We start from the raw sequence: 15732 nt of genomic DNA, 5'->3' as shown, positions 1-15732 counted from the left end.
CCACTGTATTTGATTGATTCTGCTTTCCTTCCGTGCGAACGCTTGTTCGATCATTCCTGTCTTGAATCTTCTGCATGTCAGATCATGGGGTTTTGAAGCACATATCACTTTTATTCCTTATTCTATTTCCTTTTTTCTTCACGAATCCCTGGAGTCCGGTGTACCGTAAAGCTTTGGATATCAACTCAACCCCATGAATAATCTCCCACAGCTTCACCAGTATCTTAATCACAAGTTGCTCTCAGTCTCACCCTGACCCCTTGACCATATGACTCCCAGTTTGCATATGCCAAACAATCACCCATCTCTGTCTATATACACCCAACCCTTCTCCCACCTCGCATCGACTCCTTCCTTCATCTCCATCTATATAGTTCTTAATCATGTAGGGGGTGCACTTGATACGGAGTAACTCATACTTGGACAAAAACAATTACGCCATCTCTGATTGGTCAATAAATTCATAGTCACGTGCCAGCTCGGGCGGTCCCGGTTTTCGTCAACCACCAGGTGCCAGCTCTTGTCTCCTAGCAATTGTCATCCCAAATCACTCCGGTGTCATTCAAAATGGTAAGTGTGCTAAATATCAGATCCTAGCCAATATCATGTCCCATTCCCTGACTTCTCACCTGCTCGGCTGCAACATGGGTAACCGGGAGACATTCAAGTCATGGCTATGACAACCGGGCTTCCGAACCGCGGGATGAAACGCAACGTGAAATAATGCATCGATCGCTAACACCATCCTCATAGTTCGCCTCTACTGCTCGCCGCGCTGCGGCTCAGGCCTCTATCCATGCGCCCAAGTGAGACTCCCACATCGTTTTCCCTCGAACCCCGACCAGTCCACAATCGTTGTCAAGGCTCGATATGATTGATTGAGTGCGTGTTACCATGGATTACAATTGCCAGCGAGGCTTTCTCGGTCTATGGGACAACTTTTCTGTCATCGTGGACCTTCGTTCACCACGGACCTAGACTTGGCCCTGGCAGCTGTGGAGTGGTGGACGTATCAGTCTGTGGACTTCTGGCCACAAGAATTGACCACAAAAGAGGACATACCAACGAAGCAGAGAGTACATCAAACTAACGCTGCATCTATCTGCAGGTACTACATTCCCCGCACCGCTGCCGGTATGACCCTTGGCACAGCTGTCCAATAGTGAGTCCAACCCGCATCCGACTCTCCTGTTGTCAAAATCGACAACGTACGGGAGCTAACTAGGGTATTTTATAGTGGCTCTGTCGCCGCTGGTTTCGGTGTTGCTCTCGGCGCTGGTGCCCTCTTCCTCTTCGGCGAGGTCCCCCGTGTGCGCAACGACATCCTCCGCAAGGTTCCTTTCCTCGATAACTACTACGACCGCCGCATCGCCCCTGAGGACAACGTGAGTTTGATACAGTTGATGTTTTGCATTTGAATCAGTGCTGACCTTCTTCTAGCCCTTCTAAATAACTCGCGAAGGTATATTTGTCTTCCTTTATCGATATGGCTCGGGACTTTCGGGGGACAGGTTGGGGATGTACTGTGTAGAATATGAAAGCCTTTTCTGTTTTTAATACCACGCAGAAACAGTTGTTTCCAAGTGATCTTGCTCCTACATTGTACTGCGTAGGGGTCCATCTGGCTCTCATACTAGCGTATGGCCACCAACATGCCGACTGTTCCAACTATGGGACTAAAAAGCTCAGAATTTCCAGCAGGTTAGAAAGTTTACTGTGTAGTTATTCAAGGTCTAAGGATTTGAATAATCAACGGTTTTATGGGGTCATGCCTCAGACCTCTCCTCCATATGCGGGGTGCATGACCAGGCAGATAGGGCTACGGAGTATATCACAAACAGGGTGTTTCCCCCTTGAAATGATCTGAAGACTTGCTCCCAACAAGGCAAGTCCATGCTAAGATAACAAGCCACAAAATGATAATCATTAATGACAGGGCAAAGTGTCAGGACTCCCAAATAAGCAGACGTAAGTCCCTTATCTTGAGAACGCCTATCATGATAACCGCTAAGTTCCACCACATGCTCAAGTACGCTAAGTTCAACTAACACTCCTAAACCTCTTCCAAAGTTGAGCTTGACGGCTGAAACTTCCCTGCTGGGACTGGATCTCTGCCAAGCTCGTGGCACGGATCGTTGAAGCCCAATCCAATGAACGGAAAGAACGGTATAAGCTTCACAACGGAAAGGTTCTCGTGCTCGAATCACGTCTGCTCCAATATGAAATACCCGAATATCTCCAAGCTATATTTGGCTTATTACTTATGGACTGTCATGTCATTTGTCCTTATCGCTGTCTATGGAGAAGGCCTGTCCAGCCAGCCTGAGCGTTGAGAGCGCTACCCCCTCACTTGGGGCCCCGAAGGATCCGATTCAAGTCGAGGCGCTATCTATCATTTGCAGGGGTTTATCCTTGCCTGCATTGACAGATGTAGTGGGTCCTTGTGATTCTTGCGGGGCTGAACGCAAAACGCCCCCAATGTGCATAGATAAGATGCACCCTCTGGTCAATCTGCTGTAGAAAGCAGAACTCCAAGCTATATTATCCATATCCCCGTCTTCCTTGGATATAGCTTGAGTCCTAAAGTCTTTCTTTTGGTTTCCCATGTATGGTGGCTCTTCCAAGCTGGAGATTTTATCTGATTAACATCTATATACTATATTGTCCTACCTTCTCGACTACACTACCAATTACCTACTTGTTCAGGCCACCTGATGGGCGCAAACGTGGAGACCAAGACTGCGGTCTCAGACATCTCCAAGGGACGCCATGGGGTTGACCATGTTCCCGTCACTTCTATCCTCCCAGAGGGTGATGTACCCTATACGGATCATTATATGGATGCCGACGAGAGGGTCATCACGGCGCTCGGCTATAAACAAGAGTTCAAGCGCGAGTTCTCGCTATGGACAACATTCTGCGTCAGTTTTGCTGTGTTGGGACTTCTACCGTCGTTCGCGAGTACCTTATATTATGGTGAGTGATCCCAGACCTATCAAGTGGTTACGATTTGGGTACAGCTGACACAAATTGGGTTGAAGGTATGGGATATGCCGGCACAGCGGGCATGGTCTGGGGCTGGATGATCGCGATGATCTTTATCCAATGCATCGCAATGTCAATGGCAGAACTATGTTCAGCAATGCCCACGAGGTATGACCCCATACCCAGAATCTACAAATTAGGGCTCAGGAAGCTAATCCGTGAACCTCCATCTCCAGTGGCGGCCTATACTACGCAGCAGCAGTCCTCGCACCCCCGGGCTATGGACCCTTCGCCGCCTGGATAACCGGCTGGTCCAACTGGATCGGCCAAATAACAGCCGCGCCATCAGTGAACTACGGCGTCAGCGCCATGATCCTAGCCGCCGCCTCAATCCGCGACCCGACCTACGTCCCAACAAGCTGGCAAACCTTCCTCCTAACAACCTTTATAATGATCCTCCACTCAGTGATAAGCAGCATGCCCACCAAGCGCGTAGCGCAATTCAACTCCTATGGCTCAACCTTCAACATCATCGCCCTAATCGCCGTCCTAATCATCATCCCCGCCAGCTCCAAAAACACCCCCAAATTCAACTCCTCCAAAGAAGTCTGGGGCCACATAACCAACCTAACCGATTTCCCCGACGGCGTCGCCGTCCTAATGACCTTCGTCAGCGTAATCTGGACCATGTCCGGCTACGACTCCCCTTCCACTTGAGCGAGGAGTGCTCGAACGCGAACGTCGCCTCGCCGCGCGCAATCGTGCTCACCTCCGGCGTCGGCGGGCTAATGGGCTGGTTCCTGCAGCTCGTCGTTGCCTACACGGTCATCGATATCGAGGGCGTGATCGATTCCGATCTCGGACAACCGTTCGCCTCCTATTTGCTGCAGGTTGTGCCGGAGAAGACGACGCTGGCGGTACTGGCGTTGACGATTGTTTGCGGGTTTTCGATGGGACAGGGGTGTATGGTTGCTGCGTCGAGGGTTACGTATGCTTATGCGCGCGATGAGTGCTTTCCGCTGTCGAGGTATTGGAAGCAGGTTCATCCTGCTACGCAGACGCCGGTTAATGCGGTCATCTTGAATGGTGTTCTGGGTATCCTCATGTGTTTGCTTATGTTGGCTGGGGATGTGGCGATTGGTGCTTTGTTCTCTATTGGTGCTATTGCGCAGTTCTTTGCTTTTGCTGTCCCGATCGCTATTCGGGTGTTCTTTGTTGGGGATCGGTTCCGGAGGGGACCGTGGCATTTGGGACCTTATAGTCGGTATATTGGTGGTGTTGGTGTTATGTTTGTTTTGTTGATGATTCCCATCCTGTGTTTGCCCAGTGTTGTGGGGAAGAACTTGACGCCTGATATGATGAACTGGACTTGTCTTGTTTGGGGTGTGCCGATGTTGGCTGTCACGGTTTGGTGGATTATTGATGCCCGTCACTGGTTCACTGGGCCTGTGGTCAATGTTGAGCATGCGATTCATGCGATTCAGCAGGAGCCGGTTGTCAGTGAGGGTATCGAGCCTGTTGGAGAGACACAGGAAAGTGCGTTATCACGAAAGACGGATTACCCAGATAATCCTATCTAGAGTGTGTTTGTATGTATTAGTGGATTGGATTTTTGATATTGCATACCTTAATATAATTATTGCCTCTTTCTATACAGTGTCTCGCGGATCTCTCATCGAGGCCCCGACTTAGCATTTCTTACAAGTCAAAGCAAACGAGAGTCAGGAAGAAAAGCCTCATAAAGTTATTGGGAGACTACGAAGCTACTGGCATGGGGAAGATCGAGAAGCAGAAACTGATCAATGAAACTATGGAAAAGCAGGCTGTTTATAACTAAAGCCCGAATAAACAAAGCAAATGACCAACTATGAGAGCCTCAGTCTGCATACACAAAGACGTCCCGTGTGTGTCAACAATACTTCAAGTTGAAATGGATAGCATCCATCTCACTGAGGCTGCTACTACCTGTAAATAGCTGTGATAGCCGCAGATGAACCCACCTCCAGCAAGGTAAGCATTTGCCACCTGCATGTCAGAAAGCACAAGACCGTTTTGGCTCCATAAATATGGATCGATCTGGGCTTGATGGAGCATTCTGACAGGGATCATCATATGGAGCCTAGCCCAGTGGCCCCTCTTAGGCTTGGGGGTTTCTGGCAACATGTGGCTCTTGGTGATGGAGTTATGGAGCGAATCCACTGCTCCACCGTTCCGTACAACATACATCTGTAGAGGTACAAGATGCACAGTATTCTATGTAGGATAAGGCTAAACTGTATGTGAGTAACAGGTTATCCGGCCCGAGGTAACGAAGGAAAGCATGTACACAGTACTGGGTACATGTACGGAGTATTCTACTAGGAAAGGGCCGAAGGACAGTCATAGGATCTCTGGCATGAACCCGAATAAGAGAAGATACAGAAGGAAGTCATACCGCTAAGAGCAGTTATGCAGTCTACACAGTATACACAAAACACGCAGAAATGCCCATATACCAAACAGCTAAACGGGATTGTACAATGTACATGGTACCTTGACGCGATTCCACGCGAATAACACCCAGAGTACCAAACAATTCAAGCAAGGTCCCAAGTCCTGAACAGGTCTACTCATAATGCCAATTATGATCTTCCTCACCCAACCCCAAACCAATTCACATAATGCGTACGAATACGTCGTCCCCAACCAAGTACTCTGTACTGTGTACAACGTACCTGGGGAACCCCGGGCAGAATCCTGTAAGATCCACCACCCCTGAGACCCCACCAGCAGTGGTGGACACTGAACATGGATGCCACGGAGTAAAAAAAATTCCAACCAAACGTGGTTGGCACAGAGATATGCTTAAACTGACTCCAGATGAGAGAGGGGGCAGCCCACTCCCCCCTACCCCCTAACACGAGGACCATGCTGCTAAACGGCCCACATGTGCATTGAACACACTTTCGAGCGTTGCCGGAGATATACGTCCACATCACGGTTCTCGTATATTGAAATCAAAACCTTGGCTGGTCACGGCACAGCGAGAAAAGTCAAAAATGCGTGATCCCAAACCCAAAAAAGGATTTAAAAAAAATTCAAACCCGGAAATGATACGTAAAAGCAAAGAATAACCCCAAAACATATACATCGTACATATCTTATGCCGTACAGGCACACCCCCCAGCCCTCCGCGCCCGCTGCCGCCTTATTGCGCGCAGTCCGGATCATCGTTGTCAAGGGCTGTGACTGGACACTCAGCTCCCAGGAACAGTCGGGGATCGGTCTGGGTCCACACAGTACGTCATGTCGCCAAATTACATGAAGGATGGTATCTTTCTGGTACGCAGTATTTCTCACTCCCTCGGTTCCTGGACCTAAGTGGAACTGGTTCGTTGACAGATTGAGCGGTCTAAACCGTGGATGAACGATGAGCCGGGGAGGAAGAATAAAAGGTAAAGAAAATGTCATCGGCGTCTTTGCCAGGCTGTTTCGGGGGGGTCGGGGGTGAGCCGAGTCTACCGCCTGTAACGTTTGTTACAGAACATCCTAATTGGGTGATTCTGTCTTTTTAGAGTTACAAAGTGCTGTCTTTTTCGTATGGCGATGGTGTAGTTTATTTCGGCGCTCCGGGCTCCCGATTCCTTCGGCGTTGGACTGTGCATTTAGGCGCTTGGGTTTATGCACAGAGATTAAGTACTGTACGTAGTACATACATTCATGTTGCGCTGCAAACAGCTGAATAAAGTTGGTTCGGCACGGGTACCATGGTCTGTGGAATGGAAGAATCTACGGCTCCGTAGATTTGCCTGACTTATGAAGAATGTATACGAGATGGTAGCGAGGTGGCCATGAGTCTGATACACTAACAGCGAATCATACAGATAAGCGTTCTTAGCCATCGCTCCTAATAACGAAGTCTATCCGAAACCCATGACGCGGCCCGGAGGCAATTTGTCCCTCGGTCCAGATTCGTGTTTCCAAGGCCATGGTAACGGCAGCTCTGGCTTTTGGTAGATGGCTTGGAGGCAATTCGAGGGCAAAAATCAAATAGCGGCCATCGACATGCCAACATGCATCACACGGAGCACAACATACCAGGACCCGTATGTTGTACGACGGTTCCTGAACTGTGGACGTTAGCCACCCCGTACCCGTCAAAATGGATTCTGATCCACAGAATAGCACATGGGAAATGGAGAATATGGAGAAAACCACTTTAACGTCCATCTTTAAAGTCAATTCCAATAGTCGACATGTAAACCAACCTTCATCCTTTGCATATCCCAATACCATATCTCAACGTTACAATGAATAATGATACTGCAAGTCAGATCCCCAAGGACCTTGCGGGCAAAAACAAGAAACGCTACTCCTATTCGGGTCTCGACTACAGACGTCGGCAGCATATGAGGTCGGTGGCGGCAACGATCCTCTCATCCGCTAGAGCAGGTGTGAATTTTTGATTGGGTGCAGGGATTCCTGAAACTCGGCGATCCGGACTTGGCTTTAGCGGTGTTTCCGGCCTGTGCCGGCAAAGAAGCAGGTTGCCTTTTTTGGTCGCGCTCCTACATCGGACCTTTTTCGGATGTACGGACTGTCTAGGTGTAGGCTACCATATTGGGATTTGTATTCTTTGATTCATACAATGTTTGAATACATTGAAGACTCCGATGCTTTTGTGTCTGCAACATACATGGATGTATGTATCACCAGATAGTTCGGTCGCGATGGGGACTGGGGCGGGATCTACGCGCTCTTGCGCGCGCTATCCTCTTCTATCCCGGTTGATAATGAGGCCAACGTCTTAAGCATTTGGGTCTGATTACACACTACTGCCGGCCCCATCTCTAGCAGCAGTGGGTTTCATTATTCGCCTTGAATGAGACCAAGCTTTTCAACAGGCATCTATCTATACACCATACAACACAATACTTAGCAGTACTTGCTATGAATATTTTGCAATACTAGGTAATATTAGCCTCTATTAGTCTCACCTCAGAACGAAACCTTCGGCAACCGAGACAAAAGAATTGCCCGAGTACACAGTAGAATATTACTAACAAAAATGTATTTCACCAGCCCCTGATCAGATCCAAAAATTCAGCGACTCGGCAAAGGCCTCTCACCGTACTTTGCGATCCGTTTCGGGGAGTAGAGTGGAGTCACGTAAATCCCGGCATTCATGCCGAGTGTCTTTGGTCAATCCACCTGCCAGTTCAACACACCGCGTTTAATCGTCAAGCCACAGACAATGACAGATTGAAGACTCTAGGAATACAACATATAAACCTGATTGAGGTGGAATGGAGAGGTTAGCCAAGGCACTCGCATTCTATATCCGTTGTACCTCGACAAAAACCCTTTTTACCCTTTTACCTGCGCATGAACACATACCGAGGTGAGACAAAGCGGAAGGTCAAGCGAGTTTCCCTTTACGTCGTAGCTTGGGATTTGGATTCATTCTCCCCCCTTGGCGAAACCAGGATTTGGGTGATAATCGGGGAATTGTAGCGATGAGGTCTAATATTGCAATATTAGACCGAAAATAGGTGTAGGACTTTTCGAGGTCAGGTGGTCTGATTTCAATATTTCTGCAGAACCCTGGTCGAAGCCTTCCAGGTCCACAATCGAAGCGGGAGAAGCTCTTGAGAAGGGGTGGAGAAGGAGGGGCAGGGATGTTGGGTCCGGAATACAGATCATCTCCGTTGTACAGAGATACGATCGAAAGGTACAAATATGGAGCATATTTGTTCGATTCGTAAGAAGAGAGTTGTTGTAGTAAATTAGTTAAATAGTTAAATAGTTAATTGGTCAAATATGATGATGGTTATATGTCACACGATACTAGTAGTACTCGAATGGCGCGCAGGTTCTGAAAGAAACTTTGGACCTCTCGGTCGAGATCACATATGAATAAGCAGGGAATCTGCAAGTCTCCCTAAAGTAGTGTACTGAACCTCCCCTGTCAGAGCCCGGAAGTAGCAATGTCCAATAGGGGGAACCCCCTGAATGCCAATCTTGTCTAGAGCATTCCGGTGTGGCTGAACCCCTAGGAGCGGAGGACGGAGGACGGACCACCATCTGATTCCTACGTTGTATGGCCCTGTTACTACTGAGAACAGCTAAGAAGCAATAGTACTAGTGGACAATCAGACAAAATTAGACTTGCGCTAACTCTTGCCAGCTGACCATCTTAGCTTTCTTTGGGGTTTATCTCGAGCTTGGTTTCACTTCGAATCAACCTATGAAGCCAAGGGCGGAATCAACGCGGAACAGCAGGCGGCTACGGCGCATCCACTTGGAGGACAACGATGCATGGTCGTTGCAGAAGCCTACCCCGACACGAGGCTTGGGAGTCACATGTCTATCTGATTGTAAAGATGTGCTGTATAAATCTGGGCTGCATGTAGGAAGCAGACTTGGGGTAGTATGCAGGCTGATGAGTGAAAAGATGAGGTGGTCTTCACTAGATCACAGATACCGAGCTCAACCGGGTTCGACCGAGCGGACTTCCCCGGATGACGTGCTTGAAGAGACCCATGCGGAGCACAGAGTATGATATCTTACCCATCTACAGCGTGTACGATAGTTATGATTCAAAGATTTAGGATTGCAGTGTAGACACATAGCTTAGATCTCATCTGAATGTCACTTGCGGGGCTGTCAGCCACTGCGGAGCCCAAAACAAAGAAGAGTCAGGATCACCCATATGTAATCCACTCAGGGCTCCATCTTCAATTGTGAGATGATCTACAATGTCAGATACACACGATGTACTCCGTACACAATATCACAGAGAGATGAATAGTGTGAGCAGTTGGACACTGGTGCCCAATGCATATCCTCTCAGCCGCCGCGATCGGAGGCATCTGGCCAAGAATTGGGCCCTGAATGCAGCATGGGGGCAATGAAACCGCATTATTTTGTTGCTACAGAGGACGGCGGGAATTATCTGATTGCATGTTAGCAGTACATATTCAATTGACATATTGAATCACTGCATTGAGTTCTTTACAGCCTTAGCATTTGTACTATGGCTGGGATCCTGTAAGCTGTCTGATATCAAATCAGTGATCACCCACGGGTGAGAGTTACCAACTGCGTCATCGTGTCCGGACGCGTAGGATTATCAGCAATACAGAGATCCGACGATGTGTCCGCTTGCAAACTCAACTCTGCAAATATGATCTCCCTTTTCCTATCATTCTTGCATTATTCCAATTCCAAACCTAACTCTGTTCAAATTAACTATTTCGACTAATAAATTCAAACCAATACTACATAATACGTCTATTCTACCGCTATCGGCCATAGTTCGGAAGACGGCCGTGTAAAATTTAGTAGTTGGCGCTGTTGTAACTTTCACTTTTGTAAATTACTGGTAATTACAGTATCCCTTCCTTTTTTTTCTTTTTTCTTTTCTCTTTTCTGTTCTCGCCTCTTGCCTCCCCGAGGAACGATCGTCTTTTTCAGTCTTTTCACGTCTTTTTTTCGTCTTCTCTCATCTTTTCCCTTTTTTTTATTTTATTTTCTATTTCGACCCGGTCTTCCTTAGAATTTTTTCTTCTCGTCTTCTACCAAGAAACTGGTGGTCCCCCCATTTCCTTTCCCCCAACTCCCAATTCTCAACTTGACATCTTCAATCTCTTCAATTCATTCTTTGCTACATCGATCTTACAGGGATTTCTGACTCAATTCCTCGATCTCAAGGTATTGACTTGACGCGAAGCAGATCTCGGACTAGTTGTTTTTTTCTGCGAGAGACCCACTTGCACGCCCGCTTCTTCGGTGGATACAGAACCATCGACGGTGACAACGTGCGGATAAATCACCATCCTATTTTTTTCCTTGGTGGGTGACCGTGGGGAAATCTTCTTCAATTAAGCATCTCTCTTCTTCCTTTCTCTCTCTCGTGTGGGTACAGAACTTTTGGAGACCCTCAACCTCGTGTCTCTCAGTCTCTCTCGCCTCTTGAAGAAAATTCAAACAAGGAGCTTTTGCGCGTTCAAAGAAGAAGGAAAGAAAAAAAATTGCAGTGTGCAGATTTGATGATTGGGTTACCGTGAACAACTTTCGCTCTTCTCCCCCATACGATATCTTCTCCTCTGTCCACAATGGATCCCAGATCTCACCCTTCCCGTCCTCCATCCACCAGCTTGCCTCCAGGCTCCACGCCCATGTCTTCGAACCCCATCTCGAGCATGCACATGCCACAATACTCGATGCAGCCGCAGTATTCGGTGTCGCAGTCGCACACTCTGCCTCCTCTGCAGCCGCATCACCCTCAGTCGCCCGCGCCTCACCACTACATGGGCCAGCCGTACCGCCCGGACCTGTCGCGGTATCCTCCGTCAACTCACGATGTCTACGGGGCCTCTCAGGCCCCTATGATGCCGCACACGACTGTCGGTAGCCTTCCGCCATCGTCTCTGTTGAACCTTCCTAACCCCCAGACACAGGCGCATCAGCAGTACCCCCCACCTCCGAGCGTTCTCCCGCCCGCATCCACCGCGCAGAGCTACCCTCAGCCGATTGCTCCCGCACCCCCACGTGACCGTCGCGCAGATTACAACGGCCTTCCCTCGGGTGCTTTTAGTTACTCCGATGGAAAGAGCTGGGGTATGACTCCCGACGTGAACGGCGCGAACGGCTCTCCCTACGCCAAGGAACCGCCACGCACGCAGGTCGTGGGCTCTCAGGGCCGCCGTGGCATCTTGCCGAGTGTCCCCGGCCGCGCGACTCCGGTCGCCAACGGGGTCAATGGTACAGCCAAGAGCACGACTATCCCCGCGAAGGATGCGGATGGCAAGTTCCCCTGCCCGCATTGTAACAAGACCTACCTCCACGCCAAGCACCTGAAGCGCCATCTGTTGAGACGTGAGTTTTAGGAGCCGATCTACCTCCCTTTTAATGATGGCTAACAAACGCGTTTTCTGCTTCAAGACACCGGCGACCGCCCCTACATGTGTGTTCTGTGCAAGGATACCTTCTCCCGCAGTGATATTTTGAAGCGTCACTTCCAAAAGTGCTCCATCCGCCGGGGTAACCCGACCGGTGCGACCCACTTGTCCCACCCTCAGGCCCATCTGAAGCGGTCTCAGCAGCAAGCAGCTGCGGCTGCCGCGGCCAACCCTCCCAAGCCGCTTCAAGATGAAGTTAGTAACCCCGCTCCCCACTCCAATGGCGGTATGGGTACGCAATTCGATGGGGCCGTGAATGGCAATGGAATGGCCGCCGGCCGTCCTGGCTACACGGAGCAGCAGCAGCCACTGGGCTACACGATGCAGCCTGTTAACGGTATGAACCGTGGTCCCGGTGACGACGCGTTCTCCGCTAGCCAGGCGCACGCGAGAGCCTCGTGGATGGCTGCGCCCAAGCAGAATCCGTATCTCATGCAGCCTGGTGTCGATGCCCATGGCCAGCAGCTGACGACTGATCGTCCCCTTGAACAGGTAAAGTCCTATGACCACAAGCCGGTGATGCCCGGTCCCCCTTCACATCAGCCGGGTGTTGACTGGAATTCGGTGTTTCAGCACGGTGCCTCCGAGGGCTACATGAACCCCGTCTTCCCCCACTCCATGGCCGCGGGCCAGGAACCTATCCACGCTCCCGTCGATCACGGTGATCGCAAGTTCTACCCCTCTTCGTCCGGTCCCGAGAGCGGTATGAATGGACTGTACCTTGCCTCGACTACGCTGAGCGGAGACGGTAAGTCTACTTTGGAACCTCTTGAGGTTCGTGGTCCATGTTGAAATGTTTCTAATCGCCATACGCAGGTACCGTGCAGCCCGCGAGACAGTAGACGGGGTATTCGATCAGAAAGCAAGATGATGCATACGAGCCATAACTGAAAAAGCGTTTCTGACGGAGCAATGAACACCTTCACAGTGTTCTATTGCTTCACGCCGTGGGTAGGACTATTGCTCTCCACCCTCTCCTTGATCGTCTCTAGGTCGTTCGTCTTGCTCTTTTTGCTGGTGCAAATCCACTGGTTGCGATGTCTCCGATGTCTCCACCAAACTAGTCTACGATTGTCGGGTTTATCCCCACTCGCCTCGGCTTTTCAGCTTTCGGCGTTTCATGTTTCTGGCACTCTTCGGCTTTGTTCCAGTATCGCGCGTCTCCTTTCTCTTATTTTTTATTCTGATCCCCATCCGGTGTGGGTGTGCATTCTTACACAAGTGGTTGCGAGTCTGGTTACGTTTTGTCTTGAATCCCCGATGCGAGGGGCAGACGGTATGGTGGGGGTTTGTTCGGCGTCCACAACATAGACATGGGCATGTGTTCATCTTCTGCGCGAAAATTTGACATCAGAAAGAAAAGCTTCTCTTGTATCATTCTGGGATGACTTCTGTCGAATTGCCTGCTTTTCGATTCTTTTCAGTTTATCTTCGTTTTTTTTTCCATGTGTTTTTATCTTTCGTTCTCTTTCTCTCTTCTGTCTGCATTGCATGGCCTCTTGTTGTAAAGTCGACATAGCACAGACATATGTGTGCTGCGGGAATCTTCTTGAGGTGTGATTTAAGGTGTTCAGTGTCTTTCTCTCAGGGTTTACTAGAAAAGCAGCTAGATATAGACTTATGATCCATTCGATATTGCTCCATGCACGTAGCTATACGTTTTCCATCATATCTAAGCTGCTGCCGCTTTTAGGTATGAGTGCACCAAGCATGCGGTTTGTACCATGTCATCACAGCTAGTAAGATTCATAAGGGGTGTGTAAACGCTGAAGAAAAGAGCAAGTTAGCGACAAGTCTCTCGAAGATGCTAAAGCATCCGACGAGAATAGTCCAAGACTCCACGGGTCACACTACCTCCCATCCCTCCGCCACCAGATCACCAATGACAGCACTGCAAGTAAAGACCCCATCGCTCAGATGGAAAAGGCCGGATACCCCATGGGATTCAATATCAACGATTGGGGCGCCACACACACAATCAGAGATAGCCTTATTGACATTCCCAAAAAGAAAACCCACCGATCCGGTATCCCATTTCTCAAATCCGAGGTCGGGGTGGCCAGCTGGACGTTTCGGTTGCATGGTCTGGATGCCAATGGTGATGATGCTGAAGAGCCCTGAACTCATGCCGTCCACTTCACTCCATGAGCCTTGCGAGATTTGGGACATTTCTAGAAGGCGGGTAGTGTTATGATGATGCCCAGAACGTTTCAAACAAGGAAAGTATAGCATTTGAACTAGACTATCAAAGGTGGAAGGAAAACAGAAAGGATGAAGACAAGTGGAAGGTGATGAGTTGATGTAAGCCTTCCATGTCATGTTACCCGAACACATCCCTGAGATCCGCCCTGTGGACTCTTTTCATCTGACTTGCAAACCTATGTCACTAGCTCAAGATAGGTAGGTGGTTCGGTTTGAAAGTAGCAGGAATTAGTGAAGTTCGATGAGGCAGCTGGTGTCAGGTTGACGAGAGCGATGTTAAGCTCAGGTCGAGAATCGACGACCTTGCCGATAAGATCTCCATCCACGGATGGGTGGTATATCCCCCGCCACCGCGGAATCAATGATCCTCTGGAAATTGAGGCTTCGGCGGGACCGGCCTTCAACAGCAAAGAGCTGTCCAGTGTTTACCGCCCCATGCCCAGCATAGTGAATCAGGACAATAGATTTTCCAGGCGCTGTTGCTGCACGCCAGCGAGATTGCGAATTCTGATACCACACGTGGTTGCAGCGTCATTCATATGACGTGCACCCCAGCACCCAGGATTTACCCAGCGTTCTTGTTCTGGGCGGGAATGGGGGAGCATATCCCGCAAGTGAGGTACCTTGCCGGCCTTTGTCTCTATAACGCGTCCAACCATAAGGAGGAGCCACTAAGGGCCCACCGGCTTGGGCGAGCAGGCAGAGGAGGAGATGGAGGAAGACGGAGTTGATTCCTCGGACGGCGACGGCAGATCACGGGTCATGGTACACGCCCGCAAAACGGAAACAGAGAGCGCTCGTACTTGCCTGTGAAACAATGATGCGCCTGTAAGGGTTGGTAAGCATGGGAAACTTTCAATGGGAAATTCTCATTTAGCTTACTGTCCAAGGGTGCACTGCCGGGAGTTGACATCACTCATGATCCATGCAACCATTTCTGCAGCCTCTTGCCACAGAGCTTCGGGATGTTGCTTACGGTTCCTGATGATCATTGCCTTTACCTCCACGACGGCAAACACTTCCAAGGTAGGGGGTGCAATGAGATAACCGTCCGTGTATGCAATCAATTGATTATTACCGAAAGACACCGCATTAAACGGTCTCCGCTCGGTGTCCGTGGGCGACGTAGCGAGCGAATCTGTATCTCCCTCCCGAACGACCAACTTCAAAGCGGCGAGCGCAGCGAAAATTCAGAGCAGATTCGCCTCTATCTAGGCTCCTTGAACAAGTCGGCACAGCTCAGATTGTATGGTGCGAGGACGTGTCGGATTCAAGGTGCGGTATTTCGGGGCCACCTGGTGGACTTTGAGTGTCCTGTGAAAGATATCAGTATTTACATTTATTTGAAGAGAGCTATATGTGAGTACTTACCTTGGGTCGAGGCTGCTATTGTCACCAGCAATGGAACCTATGCAGTCGAAGGCCGGGGCCATATCGTAGAAAAATTTGGCAGAGGTCATCGTGCCTTGTTCTTGGTTGTAGCCTGCGTGGTTGTTGGAAGGCTTCGAGGGTGTGTGCCCGTGAGTGGATGGTACATCGACGATGTTGGTCGAAGTATTTAAACTCGTATCGAGGGACGGTTGAGGTCTCCACTTATGAGTGG

The 15732-nt window shown here is 49.6% G+C and overlaps 5 protein-coding genes across 5 annotated transcripts; 4 read left to right on the top strand and 1 right to left on the bottom strand.

Annotated features, from left to right (window-relative positions):
* Positions 1-567: 567 nt before the first annotated feature.
* N7515_002586 (cytochrome b-c1 complex subunit 10) lies at positions 568-1449 on the top strand (the record flags this gene model as incomplete). The annotated part of the gene is made up of 5 exons (XM_056663330.1): positions 568-570; positions 754-806; positions 1109-1162; positions 1238-1385; positions 1441-1449. The coding sequence occupies 5 exons, from the start codon at positions 568-570 to the stop codon at positions 1447-1449; spliced, it is 267 nt and encodes an 88-aa protein (XP_056525443.1).
* A 1265-nt stretch (positions 1450-2714) lies between these two features.
* Positions 2715-4565, top strand: N7515_002585 (amino acid permease; the record flags this gene model as incomplete). Its single annotated transcript, XM_056663329.1, has 4 exons — positions 2715-2976; positions 3021-3153; positions 3222-3591; positions 3660-4565. 4 exons carry the CDS (start codon positions 2715-2717, stop codon positions 4563-4565), a joined length of 1671 nt encoding a protein of 556 aa, XP_056525442.1.
* A 6516-nt stretch (positions 4566-11081) lies between these two features.
* On the top strand, positions 11082-12769 carry N7515_002584 (C2H2-type zinc finger protein; the record flags this gene model as incomplete). Its single annotated transcript, XM_056663328.1, has 3 exons — positions 11082-11844; positions 11911-12675; positions 12744-12769. 3 exons carry the CDS (start codon positions 11082-11084, stop codon positions 12767-12769), a joined length of 1554 nt encoding a protein of 517 aa, XP_056525441.1.
* Positions 12770-13651: 882 nt separating this feature from the next.
* On the top strand, positions 13652-14048 carry N7515_002583 (uncharacterized protein; the record flags this gene model as incomplete). The annotated part of the gene is made up of 2 exons (XM_056663327.1): positions 13652-13682; positions 13711-14048. The coding sequence occupies 2 exons, from the start codon at positions 13652-13654 to the stop codon at positions 14046-14048; spliced, it is 369 nt and encodes a 122-aa protein (XP_056525440.1).
* Positions 14049-14882: 834 nt separating this feature from the next.
* N7515_002582 (uncharacterized protein) lies at positions 14883-15589 on the bottom strand (the record flags this gene model as incomplete). Its single annotated transcript, XM_056663326.1, has 4 exons — positions 14883-14955; positions 15012-15292; positions 15356-15443; positions 15501-15589. 4 exons carry the CDS (start codon positions 15587-15589, stop codon positions 14883-14885), a joined length of 531 nt encoding a protein of 176 aa, XP_056525439.1.
* Positions 15590-15732: the final 143 nt, after the last annotated feature.

This window comes from Penicillium bovifimosum, assembly GCF_028826915.1.
Source record: "Penicillium bovifimosum strain IBT 22155 chromosome Unknown utg000002l_segment0_segment0, whole genome shotgun sequence".
In the NCBI taxonomy this organism is placed as follows: domain Eukaryota; kingdom Fungi; phylum Ascomycota; class Eurotiomycetes; order Eurotiales; family Aspergillaceae; genus Penicillium; species Penicillium bovifimosum.
This window is presented reverse-complemented; position numbering and strand designations above follow the sequence as displayed.